General features: G+C 38.9%; 1 protein-coding gene and 1 long non-coding RNA gene across 2 annotated transcripts in view; one reads left to right on the top strand and one right to left on the bottom strand.

Annotated features, from left to right (window-relative positions):
• LOC105891482 (coiled-coil domain-containing protein 81) overlaps positions 1-19,063 on the bottom strand; it is a 30,985-nt gene extending 11,922 nt beyond the window's left edge. The window contains exons 1-9 of the mRNA XM_042702936.1: positions 18,852-19,063; positions 18,687-18,748; positions 18,321-18,474; positions 17,624-17,877; positions 11,896-12,067; positions 10,060-10,180; positions 9,608-9,719; positions 5,530-5,676; positions 5,311-5,418 (exon numbers count right to left, since the gene is read on the bottom strand). Coding sequence (XP_042558870.1) covers positions 5,311-5,418; positions 5,530-5,676; positions 9,608-9,719; positions 10,060-10,180; positions 11,896-12,067; positions 17,624-17,877; positions 18,321-18,474; positions 18,687-18,748; positions 18,852-18,927 — 1,206 coding nt within the window. The 5' untranslated portion in view covers positions 18,928-19,063. The remainder of the gene's footprint in view (positions 1-5,310; positions 5,419-5,529; positions 5,677-9,607; positions 9,720-10,059; positions 10,181-11,895; positions 12,068-17,623; positions 17,878-18,320; positions 18,475-18,686; positions 18,749-18,851) is intronic.
• LOC116218245 lies at positions 16,402-16,875 on the top strand. The gene is made up of 3 exons (XR_004162774.2): positions 16,402-16,415; positions 16,605-16,669; positions 16,824-16,875. It is a non-coding gene; the product is annotated as an uncharacterized LOC116218245 (long non-coding RNA).
• Positions 19,064-24,291: the final 5,228 nt, after the last annotated feature.

Raw genomic sequence — 24,291 nt, 5'->3', positions numbered from 1 at the left:
ATAGCAGCAAAGAAATCATTACTGAAAGAGAAAAATAGATTGAAACGCCTGAAATTTGCAAAAGAACACAAGAAATGGACAAAGAAAGATTTGGTATAAAGTGTTGTGGACTGATGAGTCCAGGTTTGAATAGTTTGGCAACAAGCGAAGAGTGTATGATCGACAAAGTGAGGGAGAGATATATAAAAATGAGTGTCTCTTGCCAACAGTTAAAAAAAGGAGGCAATAGTATTATGGTGTGGGGTGCCATTTAAGCCTCAGGAACAGGTGACTTTGGCGAAATTGATGGCATCATGGATAAGAATGTATACCACAACATTCTGGTGAGGCACAGAGTACCTTCTGGGAGTCGTCTTATTGGGCCTGGATTTATTTTCCAAGAGGACAATGACCCTAAACATTCTTCTAACTATTGCCGGAACTACCTTCGACAGAAGGAATCTGCTGAAACATTGAAAATGATGGACTGGCCCCCTCAAAGTACGGACCTCAACCCCATTGAGCAAATTTGGGACGAATTGGAAAATAAACTGGACAGATCTATTGTCAAATTGAAGGAAAGCTTTTGGCTTGAGTTGCAGAAGGCGTGGGATAACATTAGTGTTGAAGTTCTCAAGAAATATATTGACTATGACAGAGAGATGTGCTGCTGTAATTGCTGCAAAAGGTGGACATACCAAATATTAAAGTTAAAAGTGGATAAAAACAGTAGGACTCACTTCATCTGATATTTGTTGTGCTCAGAACAACCATCTGCATGTTTCATGAACATTATGAAATTAAATCATGTTTTGGAGGCAAAAAAAGGTCAATATTCTCAGATCTGTCAGGTGTTCTAATAATTTTGGCCACCACTGTATATGCCACATGTATGCCACTGTATATATGCCACATGTATGCCACATGTATGCCACTGTATCTATGCCACATGTATGCTAATGTTTTATCCTGATGCATGGATGAATTAATCTGCCTGCTTCTGATTCTTCTCCCCCTCTCCTCACTTCCCTTTGCCAGCCCCCTGCCCCCCCTCCCTTATTGTCTCTTTACCCGGCCGATCCCAAGCTGAGGGGTACCCCCTTACAAGCTAGGTTCTGTTCAAGGTTTCTCCATATTGCCACCATTGCCTTAGTGCTTGCTCAAGGGAGTTAGGGCTCTGGGATCTGTAAAGCACCTTGAGACAATTTGAATTGGTATTAGTGCTATATAAATAAAATGTAATCAAATTTAATTCCCCCTCTTTCTGCAGAAGTATTGGGGGGGGGGGGGGGACATACATATGTACATCATTTCAGTTTGTTTTAATTCAATTCAATTTTATTTATATCTCAACTTCTCAACTGTGTCTGATTGGCATTGTTTGTGTAAATTATGCAGATTATCCACTATCAGACTCAATTCACTACTATGCCAATTGTTTATCTGACAAGACTACAACATACTTCAACATAAAAACACCATTTGCATTCACTGTAATACCGACCTCAGGTGCAGAAGAAGGCACCTCCACTTACCGAACCCAAGTTCATAAATTGAACCATTTAAACCGTTTTAAGTTTATTTTAAAGTTTCCTTAGCTAGCAAGCTAGTTAGCTAGCATAGCAACTAGACAACCATAGCAACCGGGAAACACTGTATACTGAAGCAACGTTTAATTTCTCAAAATCAGTTCACCAATAAAAGGCAGTCTTGGGTTCAAAGTGATCCCAACCACTTGCAGATGATGTTAAATGGCTTCACGTAGACATCAAACCACCCAGAGAGAAATAATGGGACATCAATGGAGCAAGAGCTTCTTACTCTGATGCCAATGTAGAGAATGAAGGGGGAGAAGTACGGTGCAGAGAAAATACGATAGCTCCTAGCCATATTTTGTACAGTGTTCAGATTAAACATACCCTTACTTCTTTCTTGTATCTTATATGTCATTGTGTTTTAGTTATCTCTGAACTCTGACTTAATATTCAAAAGTTCAGTTTACTTAAAACTTTTCATGCAGAATATTGACTTTTTAGTTGTTTTACAGTGCTAATCCAATTCACTTTCTGTAAAATTCAGCTCATTGCTCCTCACGATCCTCTAGCTGTCCGTTTAGTGTGTGCAACAAACAGAATAGCTTCGACCGAGCCATAAACAAGTCCAGCCTATGTTTTAACATATGGCGTTACATTTGGACGTTTTAACATATGGCGTTACATTTGGACGTTTTAACATATGGCGTTACATTTGGAAGTTTTAACATATGGCGTTACATTTGGACGTTTTAACATATGGCGTTACATTTGGAAGTTTTAACATATGGCGTTACATTTGGACGTTTTAACATATGGCGTTACATTTGGACGTTTTAACATATGGCGTTACATTTGGACGTTTTAACATATGGCGTTGCAGCTAAGTACCACCCCATTGCAGATTGTTTGTAGGCTGTTTCCTGCGATTTAGCAAAGGCAGGACGTGACCTGATCAAATCCAGCCGTTACTTGCTAGCTAGCTAAACTAACTACCTTCAACCCAAATGTGACCATGGGAGATCAGGAGAGTGACATGTCTTCTGAAATGTTGAGATGAAGAAAGCAAATGCGTTTTGATACTATTATAATGTTGTATTTAGTGTTTTTTTTTCACCCCAACGGTTCAGAGGCATGAAGTGTATGATACTGGCCAATAAAAACAGAGCTTGCATCGCCATGAAATAGAATACAGTGTTACTGAGATTTGGCATTCAGGTAGTGAGTGACCGCAGTTATAGCCCAATCACGACTTGGTTCTGCGGTTTTTAAGTCGGGCAGTGTGTGACCCTAGTCCTCTAATATAGTATGCTCAATCTTCCAGCCACTAGAAGAGAATCGGGCAAAACTCTGTCTGCAGGCGTGTCATACCCGTCTTTTAAAAAACTGTTCATATTCCCAAACTCCAAAATACATCCATCTGGGATCTCGTCCATTTCCAACAAAGGACATCATTCACCTTCTCTCTGGTCTGTGAACCGCTGTCACCCAAAGATCTCTGACCGACATGTTGACTGCCGTGTACTAGCCTCTTTGCCCAGGTCATATGTACACATACATGAACTCCAACTGCCTGAAGTTTGGATTATACAACATTCAGTCTCTCATCAACAGCGCTCCTCTGGTCAGTGACCTAATTATGGACTATAAACTGGCAGTCTTGCACTTCTCTATCGTGAGAATGTTAAACTGACTCCACTCGCTATGCCTGATCAATCCTCCTTTGAACCTACACCCATACACCCACTGTTGTTGCAGAACTGTACAGACCACCTAATCAATCAAATGTTTTTATTTCTGAACTTTCAACTATATTAGTGCTATGTCTTCTGATGTCATCCTGATGGGAGATTTTAACCTACATTGACTAATTCCTCCAAACGATCTATTAAAACTAGTGCTGTCAAACGATTAAAATATTTAATCGCGATTAATCGCATTTATGTCATAGTTAACTCAAAATTAATCACGATTAATCGCAAATTTGTATCTATTCTAAATGTCCCTTCGTTTATTTATTTTTTCCATCATTTTATTTTTATTTCAATGCCCTTATCAACATGGAAAAGTGGATTGGCTTGCTTTATGCAAATGTTTTATTTTATTGAAAACCAACATTGCCAAACAGGGCGGTACAAAATAAAATTATAAAGTGCACATTTCAGGTAAACAAGGACCCTATAGTGCAGTTAAACCATGGCTTAATATTTTCTTTTTTTCAAGTTTGCTGGGAACATAGCAGTCAGGCCTCTTATTTCAGAAACAATGAACCGTAACAGTTAGGTTACCAATAAAAGGTAAGCCTACTACTTCTTTGCTTTCAGCCAGCTGCCTGTTGACATTTTCAGACAACAGTGAAGCTCGCTTCTTTTGCACAACACAACTTTTAAAAGTAAACTTTTTTTTATCATCCATTTCGCCGTATCGCGCTCACCATTCACTCAAACCGTAACGTTAGCCTACTACACAGTTTGCAAGGCCAAAAAAAACGTTAATCTAAAAAAAAAAAAAAATTATATAAAAAAAATCGCGTTAATCTCGCGATAAAAAAATTAACGGCGTTAAAATGGGTTTGCGTTAACGCCGTTAATAACGCGTTAAACTGAAAGCACTAATTAAAACCTTTATGGCCTGCTTTGGCATCAACCTATTTTTCAACCAACTGCAGAGGCCACTTCCATCCAGATGAGACAATGTCTGTGACAAGTAAGTGTAATTGGTCTGTTACTCATGCTATAGTAACTAGTTTTTATTGGCCAGTGCTATACTGCTGAGCAGTTTTTCTTTCTCTCTCTAAATTCCCAATCATATAATTATAACAATACTGAATTATTTTAGGCAACTTATCTGTCGGCACAGTAAATCAGAAAACTGCACCATAAGCTACATGTTGCAGCTAGCTATATATCAGATAAAAGCGATTCATTTGTCGTTTCAAACAAATGCTCTAATGACTAGCTTTTATGGTGTTCTTCGTAGTTCAATAGCTTATCAAATCTGCAACTCTGCAAGCTGATGTTTTTTCCCCTCTTCCTCTCTAAATATATAGGCAATGTACTGTGTAACACTTTAAATTAGACTGAATTATTTTACATATCAACTGAAAATGGGTCTCAGTGATGTCTCTGGAAGTTCATCAGGCCAGGACCATCAGATCTATTGCTCTCCAGCAATGTCATCCTTCCTGGTTCGGGGGCAGTCTTGATAACGTGTCCACATACTCCATGGTCCTCTGATCTGCAGTTTTCTATTTCCTAGGTGTTGGCCATGAGGATCACCAGTTGTGTGTGTGTGTCTGTCTGTCTGTCTGTCTGTCTGTCTGTCTGTCTGTCTGTCTGTCTGTCTGTCTGTCTGTGTGCATGACGGCTATGTTGCTGCATTGCTGTGGCTTGCATGCATGTTTGTAAACACCACCAGTGCTGCTATTGCCAACCCTATCTTTCTGTATTGGGTTTGATAATTAGTGTACCATGTTAACTACATAGCCAGCCCGATGTTATCTTCATCCATGTTTCTATGGACAGTCCTAATTGAGTGGTACCATAAAGAAATGAGAGGAGGTACCTCGTCACAAACACTCACTGTTGTATTTCACCCGTTCTTTCTCCACCTATTGTCTTTTTGTGAGCGTGGCGGACTGGGAAGTTAATGGTTCACTTTGAAAGGCCCAGTCCATCTGCATGATGTACTGCGAATTCCCATTATTTTCACAGGACCTACTGTGGGTAATGATTGGTTCTAAATGGGGTGAATGCACATACCGAGAGCATTGGTAGTGTTTGTGTTTCAGAGATCTCACATGAAACTGGGAGGAGCGCTGTGCCCTCTTCTTCTTCATGGCCTCAGCGACACCCAAGTTAAATGCTGCCACCTTCTGGTTGTTCTCAAGTATTTGATTTTGCTCAGCCTACAACAGATTGCAGATAGGGATAGAAATTAGGCAATTTCATCAAAATGATACAAATTCATCAGTCCATACAAATGAAAAAGATCAACTAAAAGTAATGAAAACAGATACCTGTTTATCCGTAAGGTACTGTTGGTCTTTCTGTTGCTCACTGAACAGTAACACTCTGGCCTCCTCCTCTTCCTCTCTCCGCCTCTCTTCTGACAGGTACAGGGGAATGTTAAGCTTGGCTCGCTGCATGCACAGGTAACACATCTCCTGCATAAACATATCAACATGTTTAGCACATTCAGTAGTAGTAGTATATGCATCTCATACATATACAGTTGAACTGAAAATGATTCAACTCTTAACCCTCAAAACATCCTGGTTACTTGCAGACAGTTTAATGGAAATATATTATAAATAAAAAACGTATATTCGTGTATTCAACGTTATGTAATTTTGTCACATTAAACTAAATGTAATATCCATATCCACTGATTGTCACAAAATTTTATAAACTCTTCTTAAACTGGTATATGGTTTTTTTATTCAATAAGTTAGATAAATAGCTTTTAGAGGATGGGCATGAGGAACATTACTCTAATTAAACATCAGTATCGTTCAGTAATCACGTTTGTAAATTGAGGTCAATTTGGAGTCAAACTTGCAGTTTCTATCGTATATTTCTGTCACGCTGGTTGTTGCCGAGCTGGTAGACAGCCATGGTCCGTCGCTCCTCCGGTTTGACTGAGAGCAGCACATTAGCATGCTCTACCTGGGATCACTTCACTTCACTTTACTCGCTGCCTTGATAACCCAGTTGCACACGTACCACAGAGTTTGAATGTGAATACTGGAATGTTGAAATTACTTCAAATACGTATTCCTTCTAGTAGCCGTGATAAATAAGTTAAGGTTAGCCAACCTTACCTGACGCTCAATGCTAACCTGTTAAGGAGAACATTTGTGAACTCGGCATCCATCTTAAAATAATTCTGGACTCTTAGCTAGCTCCGTCTTTCAAATGCATCTCCAATGTTAGCCCGCTTTTCAGTACGTCTCTGGTCATGCAGCTTTTTAAAAGGATGCAAGGCTTTTTTTGGTTGCTTAGAATACTGATACTTCATACTGATCAAAATCACCTCAAAGCGGAAAGTGAGCACAAGTCGAGTAAATGCAAACCTAACTTCACCGGTGCAGAGGTGGAGGTACTGTTGCAGAATGTAGATGTGTCCATTCTATGCCACTATGACTATATCCACGCGATTGAGTTTAGTGCTTATTTATTTTTTCACTTACATTTGCAGTGTTCATGTAGTGCTTTTATTTATTTTAGGACATCACGATGCCTCGTATAATTATTTAAATCCAAGGATGTCTGTAGAATTGATTTCTCACAAATTCAGCCCTAAAGAAAAATCTGGCCGATTTACGACTATTTAGGGTTCTTAAATTCGTAAGAAAAAAAAAAAGTTAAGAATGAAACCCAGATGAGGAAACTTTCATGAATGCCAGATTTGTCCTGGAAACTTCGTAAGTGGAGTTAAGAAGAAATGTGTTCGAAAATGAGGCCCATTGTTTTTTGTTGTTGTTAGACAGTAACTACATTTCGTTGCCTCAGTACTTGTACTCTGTGCAATGACAATAAAGTTGAATCTAATCTAACGTCACACATAATCTGTCACAGTGACTAATTGCAATCTATTGATTTATTCAGTTTATCCCTTTTCATTCTATACAAGTTAAAAGGAAACATTTCTCAACCATGATTTGTCGCTTTTTATAAACATGCCATTTTTAAATATGCAGTACTTCAAATAAACACTGTTGTTGAAACAGGCAAGAATGAGTGGGCATGAACTTATTTCAATATGCTCATATTTATTTTATACGCATTCCCCATGGACTATTTTTTTCAAATGCACTAACTGTATTTATATAAACTATTACATAATCTTAGCCGAATCAGCTAAACACTTGATATTAACTGCTCATTGATGTTAGTTTTCTTTCACTGACAAACTATGGCATTAACTAGTATTGTGGCTAACAAACTTAGCAACTTAGCTTCTGTCAGCGATGTAGCCAGACAATGTTTTCGATGATAGGAGACAGAATGCTAGTACCGTTGTTTGGTTCCTCACTACAACTGCCTTATTGTTTCACAAATAAACCAAAAACCACTCAGCTTATGCTAATGTTATTCTGTGGTTAAATGTGGGCTACGAGGTGACTGATAGCACTGGCTTTTAAGTTTACTGTAGCAAAACCAGGCATGACTGACATGACTGTTTTCAGGCTTATGTAGACATTAATTATGACTAATGTATTTCATGTGAAAATGATCACTTTCCTGCATTGTACTGTGCAGAGGTCAGCTGAGATACTTGTATGCACGGTACATCTGTGTTGCCAAAAGCATTGCGGGCATTGTAGCAGGACGTTCAAGACAAAACAATAAAATGGTGCCTGTCCGTATGTCACCAACTTTCGTGTGAAATGAAGCGGGACCAGGTTCTGGCATGGTACCAGGTTAGCTGAAACATGCTCCAGTTAAAAGTGGCTAACTTCACGTTGCAACCTAATGTTAGCAAACTGAATTAAGCTGTATAGGGCATTTCAGAGGAATTCAAGGCAAGGACATCAATCCATCCTGAAAGTGTTCAGGTATCGTACTCCCACAGGTGCTAACTTCTCAACATACACTGTTCTGTGTGTGTGTGTGTGTGTGTGTGTGTGTGTGTGTGTGTGTGTGTGTGTGTGTGAGTGAGTGTGTGTTTGTGTTCTCTGTGGAAGTAGAGTCCCACTGAATTGCATTAATTGATCATTAAGGATTTCCTCGATGACATTATTTTTTCATCGATAAAACGAATGCATGTTCTGTTACGTAGTGTGCGTGTAATTATTTTTTTTTACGTCTGTCAAAGTTAACGCGTTATTCGAGATTATTGTGGCCGAGATTAATGCGATAAAATATTTTAACACAGTTAACGCAACTTTGTTTACTTCCGGTGTGCGGTGACCCATGGCACAAACCGCCGCAAGTCTGCAGTCAGGTATTAGATTAGATAGGAGATAGGAGAGACCGAGACGGTAGTTGAAGATGGAGAGAGCTGAGGGATTGTTGGGCGGAAAGTTTCTGTTTAAGAGGCAAAATGACGGAACAATCACCTTAGTTATCACCTGCAAAGCACCCAACAGAAAGCAGTCCTAGGTTAGATGGTCACCAACCCACACTCCACGACTTCTCTAGGAAAATAACTAGACCAGTCCGTGAAAAGGTTACCAACGCTGTAGCAGTTTGGGTTGCCGGTGACTGTCGGCCCATCAACATAGTTGAAGACGGTGGGCTGACTGAGGTGATTCGAATTGCTTCAGGGGACAATTCTTACGATTTACCGTCGAGGGGCACCATTCTGTCTCGCATACATTCCTTGTATGACGGCGAGAGAGCACGAAAAAAATACAATTAAACAACAGTGTCTAAAATACACGCTGTCTGAAGGGATTACTCGTTAATTCATAAGATTTAGTCTAGATTAATGAATTTCAAAATGTGAGATTAATTAGTTAATTTTTCTAATCTATTGACAGCACTAATTTATTTATAATCAGATTTTTTTGGGAGAAAAAAAAAACGAGGGTCAGTTGTGTTTATGAGCACCGGCTTCTAGCTGACGGCTCCGCTGCTTAAGAGTACAGCAGCGCATACAGTATTTTCAAGTGTAACCATTGAACAGATCCCGTTTAACTGCCACAAGAGTTGACCATCTTGTAAGTTTAACTGCCACAAGAGTTGTTCATCTTGTAATAAAGATCTCAATGAGGAAACACGCTGTGTTTTTTCTATTTTCACTGCATTTGAATGTAGCCTATAAATAGTGAATTTTAATATAAAAAATATTAATGATTAATCGAAAATCGATCGTTAATTCTCCCGACGATCGATTAAGACAATTTAATCGAATGCCCAGCCCTAATAGCTATATTAAAAAGGGATTTACACATTTTTTGTAAGTGGACATTTTTGGAGAAAATGTGGCTTTCCCCTGTAATCACAACTTTCTCTTCTCAAAATCACTCAAACATGTACCTCGTACCATGTACTGTATATGGTAACATAGCAGATCAGATATATAGAAATATAGCAGTTCAGCTATCTTTGTCTATGGCATTTCATACAGTTATATGATAATATACTGACCTGTCCAGCACGCTTGTGGTCCTGGCAGGGTAGGCTGAAGTGAACATCTGTTTCTTCCTTCATCTTCACTCCTCGTAGTGCACTCTTTTCTGGCTGTCTGTGCTCAGTCATCCTAAGAAAGATGAATGGACCCATGGACGTTCACAGTTAACATCTGTGTACTTTTTGGGATTACACAAATCCTATAATTAGACAAACAAATCTAGAAAAATGGTCTTGACCCCTGAAACTAAAAAACTGAAAAACATTCCACCGTTGTATGTGTACTGTTTTATGTGTACATCATAGGTGTTTCATAGGTGCTCACTGTGGCAGGAAACACAAATTGAAATGACTTGGGTCAGTTTTGGGTCCCTAGAGATGAGAAAGGGTGACGTGCAACCAAGACCATAATCCATGTATTTTTCACCATTCAACTCTGATTTGTTGTGGGGTCATAACTTGGATCTCACCTGTCTGTAGTCTGTATTTGGTGGAATTTGGTGGGTTTGGTAGACATCTCCTCTATCAGGCTCACACCATTACCTTTGGTTGTGGTGAAACCCTTCGGAGACTTGGACCGACACTGAATTTCTGTATAAAATATGAGTGTTCAGCCTCATTTCACAAACATTAGAAAAGCCTGGGAAAAGTGTCTATAATATCCTCATTAAGAATCACTTTCAATTAAATTCAATTCAATTAAATTCAATTTTATTTATAAAGCGCCATAAGTTATGGGGGGACAGTGTTGGGGTAGTTACTCAGAAAAAGTAACTAGTTACAAGTTACTAGTTACTTCTGAAAATGCTAACTAGATTACTTTACTAGTTACTGCATTTGAAAAGTAACTTCACTACTAGTTACTTTACTTTCCATTTTTTTAAGCAAATGTCCAAATTTACCGAAAAGATACATGGGCAAACATCATCCGTTTCATCACTTTATTTTCAATTTTCAATAAAGGGCATCTCTTAGCCTTTCCACATAGTGTATTGTTATTGTAAACATGTGGCAAACAAAATGGCATATAAAACTCAGCCATTCACTTGAACGAACATTAACCCTGTCCACACTGTCTGACCAAAGAAATATGCCTCACTTTAAAATCCACAAACAACAGGATACAAGAGGCTATGTATGGTGGGGACATTCAGGTGGGTCAATCAGCAGTAACACATTAAAAACAGGCCAAAAACAGGCTTTTGGGAACATGAGACCCCACTAAACCAAATAGGGGCCTACTCCTTAGAACAAAACCAGCTTGTTATAGGAATCATTGTAGTGGTTTAAGAAAAATAGAAAAATAAATGGCACTTTTCCCATAAAATAGAAACAGAAATGCACTTATCCCAAAAAATAGAAACAGAAAGTGCACTTTATCCCATGAAGTTTATAATTTTTCTCTATTCTTCAAAATAGCGATTGTATCGCATGAGTAAAAGTCTCTGGAATCTTTTATCTGACAGCCTGTTCCTTCTTGGGGTCAGAACAAAACTGCCCAGGCTGAAAAGTCTTTCGACAGGTGCACTCGATGCTATTGGAGTGTTTATATTGCTTTAAATCTTAGCTTGTTTAGGCAGGGTCGGTTGGTGATGAGCGTCTTCAACTGACAGGCTAGCGGGATCTTTCGCCACAAGTTTTGAAGTGCTATGCTGGCCTGTCAAATGCTTCAACAGGTTGCTCATTGAGTTGACAGCAGTTGAAAGACACCTCTCGCCTGGACATAGAGTGCATTTTACACGAATATTTTTGTCCTTTCGAGGAACAAAGTTAAAATAATGAGAATATCGCCACTGGCTGAACCCTCCTGTCTCCGTCTCCGTCTCATCCATTTCCCGCTTCCCTCCTTCTACGCACCAGCAGCTACGTCACTCAAATCACTCAAATCGGTCTCTGTGGCAACGGTGCCCAGACAAGCACACAGGCAGGAAGCATGCACGCGCCACTAAAAGAGAACTTTTCGGACTGGCAAAAATGGCTTGGGTAATGCAGGAAAGCGCGTTCCTGAGGTCTAGTAAAGTAGTGTAGTTACCAATATTTTGAGTGTAATGCGTTACTTTACTTCGTTACCTATAATAGAAATATCGTTACTGTAATCCGTTACTTTGTAACTCGTTACCCCCAACACTGGCCATAACAATACAATTGTCTCAAGGCGCTTTACAGAGCCCAGAGCCTGGACCCCCTTAGTGCAAGCACAATGGCAACAGGGGCAAATTCACTGTGGAATGGTGGGACAGTTTTCCTTCCAAAGGTAAAATCACAGTAAATCCAGATGTTCTCACAGTCAATCCAGATGTTCTCACCTTTCCCCTTTTCCTCCGCTCTGTCACCTGCCCTGGAGGCTTGTCTGCAGGGCTCTCCACCCTCACCTTCTGACTGGGATTGAATGCGTGGGAGCTGGATGGTATTGCTGGTTCCAGGCCTATCCGGGCTACAGAACTGCTCTGACAACATTGAGTGACTGGTGTCTGGTCTCTGGGTAAAGAACACAAACAGAAATTAGAACACCTCACATCGTAATACTTGTGGAATTGTCAGTTTATGTCAGGATGTCCTAAAAGGCTGTGATTTTTTCATGACTAATCACTCTGTGCTCCACTGTCATTCTCCACACATTCTATACAACCTGTATGACTTCCCTTCCATGTGAAGTTTATGTTTAGCATAGAATTAGCAAAATTGTAACTAACAATCTAAATTGCTACTTAAGCACTAAAGAACGGATTTAATTTTCGGTTGAAATCATGACAAAATCCCTTCAACAGCTAGAAACCACATTATAAGTAAATCCTCCATTCAAGGAACCTGCTAAGGTAATTCAAGGCATTCTTATCATGCCAACAGTGGTACTATTGATTAGTTACAGCCCCCTCCACAATTATTGGCAATCCTGGTTAAGTTAAGTTAAAAGGGTTATAGGAAATGAACCTTTTGTGAATTAGTTTAATCTCATTAAATGTCTTTTTTTTGTAATCCAACCTTTGACTGAAGTACATTTATCTGGATACAAAAGTCCCTCATCAAGTCATAATTACTTTTTAATAAAATCACATGTGCCAAAATGATTAGGGTATAAATGTGAGGTGACACAGAGGCCAAATTCCCTTATTATTTCTTCAACATGGGAATGATACATGGAGCCTGGAGTTTGCCTGGAGTTTGCTCAATGCTACTGTGACTCTGGAACCATGTTGATGAAACACCAATTTTCCAACAAACACTCAAGATAGGTATGGTATAAAAAGGATGACTACCCACCATAGTTCACCATGGTGACTGCTTGTCACCATGACACACAGATGTAGATGACAAACAACTGCCTAGAATTCAACAGTAGTAAAACTGAGCTACTTCTCATTGGCACTAAATCCACACACTCAAAAAAACTAATATCTGCTCTCACTCTCTCCATTGCTGAAGCCACCATACCTGTTTCCAAACAGCTTAAGAGCCTTGGTGTCATCTTGGACAGTACCCTTACCTTGTCCAGCCTTATTAACCTTGCCTCTCAGATTGCCTTTATTCATCTGCGAAACATGTCAAGACTGCGCCCTGCTTTAACATAGCACTCTACGGAAGTCTTAGTCGCTGCTCTGGTCACATCATGCTATTGGCTACAGGCATCCCCAACAAACACATTCACCAGCTCCAACTCATCATGCTATTGGCTACAGGCATCCCCAACAAACACATTCACCAACTCAAACTCATCATGCTATTGGCTACAGGCATCCCCAACAAACACATTCACCAACTAAAATTCATCCAGAACTCTGCGGCACAGATTATCACAAGCCCAAAATTCCACTGATCATGTCACACCTCTGCTGATTATCAATTATCTTAGTCATCTTACTAATGACATTTAAAGCTCTGCATAATCTTTTCCCAGCCTACGTCATAGACCTACTTTAGGGTCTACACTCCCTCTCATTCCCTGCAGTCATCATCATCATCTGGTCTACTGCCACTACTAGTCATTAACCTCAGCACAATGGGCACAAGGGCCTTCTCCTATGCTCCACCCAAAACCTGGAGCTCACTCCCCCCTCCCATCTGCCCACTGGACTTCATTACCCTGTTCAAAAGTGCTCTCAAACTCATCTTTTTAAACTAGCATACTCAGCTACAACTACATCTTATCTTATTGTATTGTATTGTACTGCATTGCAATTGTTTTAAGAGCAGCAATACATTTCAATAACATGTTGCAGCATACATACAGTACGAGGAAGTGTGCAGGGGGCTTAGCATTTCTAGGTTACTGCATCAATGTGTTATATTGTTATGTATATGTTGCATTGTGTATAATGTTACGGCCAGTAAGTGCACACACATCATGACATGAGCAGTGGAAAAGGCCTTGACATTCAAGGTAAGTGACGTGTTATGAAAATTAAACCCCATGTGAAATAAACAGCCAAGTGAAGAAGACAATAGTTTGACTACTAACCTAAAGCTTAGCTTACTTATGTTAGCTTGTAACTATTAACATTTTATTTGGCACCGTGTCAAAGTTCGATTAACAAGTCAATTGTATATTTAGCTGATTTACTGTTATAACAGAATGACATGAAAAAACTAAATACGATCATTTAAAAATCAGGCAATCGACACTTAATAATTAGTTAACCAGTAATTAAGTGTAATTATTGTGTGCTGTGGTAGGCCTTGTATGTAAAAATTGTAGCATTGTTAAAAGCTGCCCACTCTGTCATCCGCGTCACCTCATCATACATCCATCTCTATCTCCACACTTAATTTCTTTCTCCCTCCACCTTCAAGCCGAGCTCTCTTTAGGTCTGAAGACAGAAGAAGCTAATTTGCAGTTTCCATTCTTGAACTCTTCTTTGATTAACGCTAAAATGTTCACAGTCACAGTCACAGTCACAGTCATACAATGGCTCTGTTTATTTTTGTCTTTTGACTGCCTTGATGGTCAAAAGGAACAGCCAGTGTAATTCCGGGAGGAGTTGAGAAGACAACCGTCAAGGCCAAGAGTTTCTCCGTCCCTTTGTATTTCTCAACTGATGTGTCTAACGGGAGATTTCGCAGAATCGTGTTTCTTTATTGTTGTAACAAAATGACGCAATTTCTAACCAGCATGCATTGCATCAAGACAGAGGCTGTCTTGATATTCAAATGCACCTATTAACATTCAATAGTGCACCTCTAATTGGATTTGTGTCATTATTTCATAGAAAGGGTAGTTAATCAATGCACAAATGTATATGTTTTCCAAGTTTGACCACTTCAGAGAAAATTAGCACTGACTAGTTAACCCTTAGAAATGGGTTCTTTTTCAGATCCTGATACTGATACTGTTGCCTCTACTGCTCTTCTTGCTCCTTCTCCCACAGGGAACATTCCCCAAACTTTCCCATGGACAGTCTACAGGAGGTTGTGCTTATGTTGCTAAATTTGAACACCTGGGCCTGTACTGCAAAGCAGGATTTCGGCGTTATTAAGGTAACCCTGGGTTTTTAGTATCACGATGGTGGTTCACTTTTTATCGCCATGGTAACTTGGGTGCTGCACACCCAACTTGCTCCAGAGCAGGTTATGTTCGGGACATTATCTATCTTATCTAAGTCAGACAAATCAAATGCTTCCCAGACATTTCATAGTTTTTTTAGACTCTAGCAGGATATGTATTAAAGATGCAGCCTGCAATATGATAGGTTTGAGCTCAACAGCCAATCAAATTACACCCCTCCCTTCTGTGCTCCTGAACATGTTGATTTGCCGACGCAGAAATACTCCATTAGGTTTACTGTACGGTCACAGACGACACAGGAGAGAAACAATGTGGTTACCAGGTCACAAAACTAAACAAGGGCTAGACATTATTCAGCTCTGGGAAAGCTGGTTTGTAAGCTAGATACTAGGGTTAGAATTGAGTGGTGATGATTTGTATCCAAAATGTCTGTCTCAGTGAAATTCTAAATGTGGTCATCATATGAGAAGAACACACAACTGACAGTGTAACATGCCATTAGTGTTTCTATAACAGTAAACTGAACTGACAGTGTAACATGCCATTCGTGTTTCTATAACAGTGAACTGAACTGACAGTGTAACATGCCATTAGTGTTTCTATAACAGTGAACTGAACTGACAGTGTAACATGCCATTAGTGTTTCTATAACAGTAAACTGAACTGACAGTGTAACATGCCATTAGTGTTTCTATAACAGTGAACTGAACTGACAGTGTAACATGCCATTAGTGTTTCTATAACAGTAAACTGAACTGACAGTGTAACATGCCATTAGTGTTTCTATAACAGTAAACTGAACTGACAGTGTAACATGCCATTAGTGTTTCTATAACAGTAAACTGAACTGACAGTGTAACATGCCATTAGTGTTTCTAGAACAGTAAACTGAACTGCCGAGCTATATCCTCCATATCTGACCATTTGAAAACTAAAAAGCAGGCAAGTCCAGCTCCTTTGTGAGATCTTCCAATTGGTAGTCAGAGAAGTATTGCATCTGGGTAGGACAAAAACCCAACCCAAGTCAAGCTTGAGATGTCATAAAATGCCACATCTAAAGCCTATTGTTCGATAAATGTTCTAATAAATAATCTTTTTCTACATCAAAATGAAGTGTAATTCAAGCTGCTGTAACAGGTTTGAAAAGCAGGTTTAAATAATTGCACAAGATAATCTGTTACCTGTATTTCAGTTTCTTTTTAATCTTTTATTTTGATATCACAAGCACACTGGTATTGGGGGTCTCTGGTAGCCCCCCCCTGTCTCCCCCTGTTTTGTTCCTCTCTCCCCCTTCCTCTTTCCTTTTTGACATATGCTGGGAATGAGGTAGGTGGTTGAGTTTCATGGGGATAAAGAATCTAATAAATATTGCCTTTAAAAATAGGCATCTAGGTTCTTATATATATTCTTATAACTTATTATTATTATATATATAATATATCTATACTATTTTCAGGAAATATCTCTCTGACCTATCCTTTGTATGTTTTTCCTTTTGTTACATGTGGGGGCTAGCATTGACAGTGGAGCTAGTGTACGGGAGCTCACCAAACTGTTTGTCTGTTGGTGTGCTTTCACAGGTGTGATACAGTTTTTACTTATCTTTTTTTAATGTATATATTACGTGTCTGTTCTTATTTTGCCCTGTTTGACATATGCTGGGAATGAGCATTGACAGTGGAGCTAGTGTACGGGAGCTCACCAAACTGTTTGTCTGTTGGTGTGCTTTCACAGGAGTGATACGAAATAAAGATACATCTCAGCAACTGTCCACGAGTCACAAATATTAAAAACACAACGCAGAAGTCACACCGGTTACACTGCCATAAGATTGAATGGGTGCCATGCTTCCACAACATATGGTGAAATGAACGTATGCTAGAAGATGATGTTATTGAGAAAGCAGATGAAGTTGAACAAACAGCACGGCAGTACTGACAGATATTCTCAAAATATATTAATATCAGCAGTGATATGTAATACGTACCCATGTACGTTGTTTTGGATGAAAGCGTCTGCTAAATACCTGGCCTTTACATTTACCTTTTACCTTTAATACTGATATATAAATGAAGTTTATACAGACCTTCCCATGCAGTCATAAAGCAATCATCTCAGTTATTGCATTTACTGCAACTCATCATATGTTTACTCATTTCATTTTGTGCCTAGCAGTAGTCATTGATGCCAAAACATATTCAACCAGAACATGTTTGTTGCCTGGACATGCAAACTAACCTGCCTTGAGAAAGGTGCTGGGATTACTACAGCCGTAACCTTACAGTCATGGAGTTCCTCTGATTCTCCAAACATAATCATTGATACTTACAATCCTAATAACACAGTAACTCCATTTAAAGACCACTCCTTGCCTCCTGTCACCATTTAGACACGTTCTTCTGACTATACTGTTGTTTAGAACATTTACATTAGATACATGGCAAGTTCCTAAATGATCATGTATTTGGGGCAGATCTAAATCCCATACACACACCTGACTGAGAGTGCAGTGACATGTGAATATGCAGACTCACATTGCTTAGGGCCCACAGCACCCTTCCGTCCATGCTGGAGAGAAAGTCTTTGTAGAAGTGCATCTTCACCTTTGAGTTGCGAAAGACCAGCACACCAATACCCCTGAAGGTGAAGAGGACTGATCGCTGGGAGGCAACAGCACGCAACAGCAGCATCAGTGTCTCGCGGACACAACCCTCGATCACATCCCGCTCAAAGGGGCTCTCGGCTGCCAGGGCTGAGAAGTTCAGTGACACCTCAGGTACATTCCCAGCTTGAGAAAGTCAGGGGGATGTACAATTAGTGAATATAAATATATAAAATATAAATAAATATTTATATAAAATATATAAAATAAGTGAGCAATTTCACAGCTGAGGCGTTAGTCAGGACGCCCTGTTCTTCTATCTCATTAGTATTTGTCTCAAGGGAGTCCATACAGAGCTAAAACATTAACCTCCACATTACACTAATGAAATTCTGATACAAATGTGTTGACTTAATAAACTATTTTTTAAACTTTACAATTGCATACGATACTATCACTAAGTTATTAAATCACCAATTACTAAATCATCTCGAGTGTGTTGAGGTATTCAATACGTGATCTGTGTTTATAGCTTTAATATAGAGGATCATTCTTCAATTACACATTGAATAGCTCACATTTGGCAATGATTGTGTGTATAGTAATGCACTACTTAGTGGATAACTCACCTGCAGGGAGTAGTTTCATTTGCCTAAGGCCATGAGATTGGGAGAGTTTCTCTGACAGCAGGAAGACTGGTCTCTGGATAAGAACATACTTACTTCCCACATCTAACTTTTGTTGAAAGAGTGTGAATGTGCCCAGTCCACTTATTTGGACTCCCTGAGAGATAAAGATGTTTTAATATGCAAGAAAAAAAAGGGGATAGGTGGTTTGGAGTACTGAATCAATTGATTCAGTGTTTCAAAGCTTATTGTGAGCATGCCATTATTTTGGTGACTATAGATAAGTATTCCCCCTTTGTAGCCTCATGTTGAAAATGCAGTTGTTGTAGGCAAGTAACGATTTGTACAGGAACATCTGATATATCTCACCTTCTGCAATGACATCTGACGCTCGACAAAAGAGGACACATTTGACCAAACGTCATTCACATCTAGAAGGAAAAGAAATTTCGAGGGTCAACAATTTCTCTGAATATTTTATCGCCAAACTTTATTCTTTTAAATTAGAGAATTATAGCAGGAGCAAAAGATTACCGCTCTCTGACAGTTGGGAGAGAGTTGGGAAGTTATGCTTCGCCTCTGAAACCACGGAGAGCAGAATGTCCGTCATTTTAGCAATTTCCCCTGCTGCTGACAGAATTACAGGAAATGCGAAACTCTTTTCACGATATATTTTAGGATGTTCCCTTTCGATTCCACTCCATGACCTTCGTTTGAGTGGTGTCGAACCTGGTCCGTGATTATCCTGGTGGAGTATCCCTCTGTTACTGTGACACAGCAGAAGCCAACCCACACCCTAGCAACGGAGTGGGCTGCGTGCATAGTTTCCTATTGTGACGCTTCTTGTAATTGTTTGGCAATCTTTAGCTAAGCAGGATGCAAGACGCTCTGAGTTATCTAAAGTTGTGCAGACACTGCGATTTCTATAAAACCAGTACCCTACTATGATGTCTGAAGTCGAACGAACACTGATTGCTGGGCTCATTAGTTACAACGTGCTATTTACCTTTTAACAACAAGAAACCTTGAGAAGAAGCGAACAGAAGAACTCGAATTTCGGGTAATGTTTCACAATCATTCAAGATCACGTCGACCTACTTACAGACAATGTCATAAATATACTACATATAACCCTGGATTACATCGCCCCTGTTAAATTCCTGAATTTCCCTACGGGGATTACTAAAAAGCAGAGGTGTAAAGTAACGAATTACTTTTACTCACGTTACTGTAATTGAGTAGTTTTTTTGTGTACTTTGTAATTTTTAAGTAGTTTTTTAAATCGGTAATTTTACTTTTACTTAAGTAGATTTTGACTGAAGTATTGTACTTCGCTACATTGGAAATTACATCCGTTACTGAGTAAAAAAAAAAACATAGTTCAAGGCAGGAATCGCGCACCACAATGCTCACTGCAGTGGTGGATGCTGCATAGAGTGGATGATGGAGTCGATGCAAGGCGCCAGTACGGTGCAGAGTCACGAGAGATAGATATGGAGGAAGATGATAGTGCGGACTACCAACAAGCTGCGGACCACCAACAAGCTGAAGCACCGAACTTTCCGCCAGTTGAAATTAAAGAAGATGAAGAAAACCCGTGGCCACATCTCAGCAAGCAGTTTGCCTTCCAACGTAAAAGAGGCAACAGCTATATGCTGTGTAAACTGTGCCTAATCCGTCAGTCAGAACTTTCTGCTTATACAAATTCATCTTCAAATCTGCGCAAGCATGTGTTGGTAAGTACAGTATTTGTCCCTTTCCATTAGTAGTTCAGACAGCGTTTTTGTCATTTAGTTAGCTTTGCTCCATTAAGCAAAATATGCGTTTCATGGCACTAGTAGGTAGTAGCCTAATTTTGGCTAGCACTTGCAACCGACCTGAGTATGCTAACGTCGACAGCTTTCATCCAATAGACTAATAATACCATTCCTGTCTTCCATTCGTTTCAGGTCATAGAATTATTATGTTCAGTCTCTCATATTGTGTTAAAAACTGCAGATCAGTCATCAGCAATGAAATACACCACATAAACTGATATTAGGCTAATCATTTGGCTGCCTCCCATGCCTTGAAACAGAACAATGTGAATGCGCACACCATCGTTTTCAGACAGTTGGACAAGTCAATGTGTATGTCGTTATCTGCAATTTATCACGATGTTTAATCAGATATTGATAACGATAAGTGGTGGCTTTGCAACGTGCACGTCTTTCATGTTCATGCTAAGGGGTCCCGGTTAGCAAGAATTGAGGATTATGAATTGTGATGCATGTAGAAATCAAAAATAATGCTATAATTCTGTATACTGTAGGTCTGTCATCTCAAGTAGCTATTTATAGCTATTTCTGTGTTATGATGCACTCTTGAATCTTGATGGCAGCTCAATACTTAATTGTCAGAAATGTTGTTTGTCATTCTACAGGTCTAGTCTATGTCAGACAACACCTTGACCGGATGTTGGAGGCTGGAGCAAGTTGGACAACATTCATCAGATGAAGATGATTTATTTTCCTCAATGAAGTCCAGAAGGTCAGAAGGTACAGGGGAGTTAGAAGGGTACCTAGCCTGTGTCTCAGTCAATATGGATCTGCTGAACGCCTTTCAGAATATCAAAAAACTGTCCCTGAAACTCAATACTGGCCTACCTGCCTCGGCCGCCTGCGAGCGACTCTTCAACTGTGCTGGATTGCTGTTCAATGCAAAGCTAGCCCGGATGAACTCTACTCATCTTGAAAATCAGCTGCTGCTCAAACTCAACAAGAAGTTTGTAGACTAATGCTCTAAAGGTGGACACAAGTAAAGTAACCAAAGTTTAAGTGGGGCAGCGGTATTTTAACTTTTTATTTTAGCTGTCATGTCTTGACATGTCCTCCCAAAAGTTCTTAAATGTTGTGTTGACATGTTTAATGTTTGACATGTTTAATGTCATTGCACTTATATTTCTAAAGATTCTCCTTTAATAAAAAATAACTAGTTTTTGTATTGGATTTATGACCCCTTGTCCTTTTTTGCACTATATAGGAGCGGCCCCCATCAAGTAACTTTTACTTCAAGTACATTTTAAATGAACTACTTTTTACTTTTACTTGAGTAGATTTTTAGATGGGTAATTTTACTTGTACTTAAGTAAAATTTCATCAAAGTAATTGTACTTTTACTTGAGTACAACATTTCAGTACTTTTTACACCTCTGCTAAAAAGTTATCTTATTTTAGAGTACTTAAGCTACATGCAGGTGAATTATAGTGCAATTAGCAGCGGAGCGGTATTTGAATTTCTACTCAAAACACAGTCCAGGAGTCAATGCAATCACGCAGAGAACAGTTGAAGGTACTACTTGTATTTATAGCCTTCTAGAAGCATGGGCTGTTGCAAAGATTTTACACATGTAGTAGCCTAATTAGAAAAATGTAAATTTCACGCATAAAAAAAAAGGATAGAGTAAACTGCCTTGTGGTTCTTTGTTAGCAGGGAAATTGTGTTGATTTGATGGATTGGATTCATTTTAATTCTTCAATTAGTGAGGAATGTATTAATACTCCGTAACATCCACCTTTGGTGAGGTGTGCACTGCCCTGCTATTGTTTCAGACATCTGTGACAGTGGCAACAGCCGAATGATCCTTTTCCAAATTGAAACTCATTAAGTATGGGGCGCCGTTTGTAAAATGTCGCACGTTCTAAAACCCTGCTCAGTTTTGGTACATTTAGCATTATCATATGGGGAAAAAAGCACAACAATATTCAAATGTCACTTTTTCAAACATTTAGAGAGATATTCATGTAAGAATAATGTTTGGCAGTAACACAAAGTTGTTGAATAATATAAATGTTTCATCTAAATGTAAATGTTAAATATAAATGTAAATGTTAAATGTAAATGTAAATGTTAAATATAAACGTAAATGAAATGTTCAATGTTATATATAAATGTTAAATGTAAATGTTAAATGTAAATGCTAAATGTAAATGTAAATGTTAAATGTTAAATGTAAATGTGAATGTGAATGTTAAATGTAAATGTAAATGTTAAATGTTCAGTCTACATGTCAGATTTGAAGACTGAACCTTACAATATTTACGGTAATTGGCTTTCATAGTTTTCACGTCACGTCAGAATTACCAGCTTGCGGGCAAGAAATACACTCCACAGCTGTCTACCACTGGAATTTATACTGGAACTGACCATCTTTCATTCAAGATTATTTAATATATCCGCTTTAAAATTGTCTGACATAGGTAGTAAAATGCCAGACAGTTGTTGCTCGGTTGGCTGTTCAAATCGGCGAGGAGACAAGCCCGGCTGTTTCCAGCTGATTGTAGACGTCTTCTGGGTCAACTTTTCTCAGGCGGGCAGTAAAGTAGCCTTCTTTTTGGAGCTTGCAATAAAAGCATTAACCCTGTTTTGGTCGCCTCATTCATCAGAATAACTACCTAAAACGGGAATAGATCAAGAAATAAAGTCAAGAAACAAAGCATCAACACGATTTAAATTGGATTACCCGGTTTCTGCTCTGAGATTGCGACAAGTACCTAAGCAACTAGGCTAGGCTACTGTATTTTGTCATCCAACTGGTAATACTACAATGCCAGTAGAAAATACTTGGGAAGATCATTTCAGTTGTCATTCGCCAGACCAGGTGGTTGTACTTGTGTTAACCAGGAAATTGTGTAAAATGATAAAGAACAGTGTTGGGTAGGCTAAAGGTTGCTAGCTAACAGCATGTAGCTCGCTGGCTGGTAGCTAGCTATTAAATGGCAATCATCTTTGCTCTGATAATGAAGATGTTTATTAGTTTTCACCTTCCAGACGACATCGTTATTCACCCATCCCCTTCTGAAAATTAAATTACTATCTGTGCTTTTGGTAGGCTTTCAGTTTTTGAGGTGTGTAGGGGGACGGATTTTCCATTAGATATATGTAAATATCTCCAAACTGGAGCTCAGGCAGGGACTTCTACGACGTTATAGAAATACAAATATCAGCGGGTGCAGTAAAGGGATCACAGGTTCCCAAAATGTATTTTTTTTCTAGATATCTCTGTCGGGCTATTGTGGTATGATCTGTGTTTGATGGCGATCGTAATTGAGTAGGTTGCACTGCTCGACGATGTCCACTGTTGGTCGACACATTTTGCCCGCAAGGTATCCCTGGTAGTGTTACTGAAAGCTATGAATTACCGTAAATATTCTAATGTTCTGTCGTCAAGTCTGACATGTAGACTGAACATTTACATTTACATTTAACATTTACATTTACATTTACATTTAACAATTACATTTAACATTTACATTTAGCATTTGATATTTGTATTTACATTTAACATTTACATTTAACACTTATATTTAACATTTATATATAACATCGAACATTTACGTTTATATTTAACATTTACATTTAACATTTACATTTATATTTAACATTTACATTTAACATTAACATTTAGATGAAATATTTATATTATTTAACAACTTTGTGTTACTGCCAAAAAATATCCTTGGAAAAGTTATCGCATGAATTTACATGTATTTCTCTCTAAATGCTTGAAAAAGTGACATTCGAATATTGTCGTGCTTTTTGTTCCATATGAAAATGCTAAATGTAGCAAAACTGAGCAGGATTTTCGAACGTGCAACATTTTACAAACGGCGCCCCATAATTAAGACCTACCTGAGGGGCAGCATGGGGCAGGAGAGGCTGATTGGGCTGGCTATCCTCTCCATTGAAAAAGCATATCATGCATCACCACTTTTATGTTTGAAAGGCATTGTTGGGCTTGCAGGTGTGCTGTGCCTCTGGCTGTGCTCAGTCAGCTTGTCGGTCTTGACGTTCAGATTTTAAACTAACTATGTGTCGTCTCATCACATGATCAAATAGAGACTTGACATTGGACAACAAGATACATATTACCCAGCAATCCTCATTGCATATCTGTATATGACAAAAATACCAAAGAAAATAAGAAATTATTAAT

This window comes from Clupea harengus, chromosome 21 (assembly GCF_900700415.2).
Source record: "Clupea harengus chromosome 21, Ch_v2.0.2, whole genome shotgun sequence".
Classification (NCBI taxonomy): Eukaryota; Metazoa; Chordata; class Actinopteri; order Clupeiformes; family Clupeidae; genus Clupea; species Clupea harengus.
Note: the sequence above shows the minus strand (reverse complement) of the source record. Positions and strands in the feature narration are given on the sequence as shown.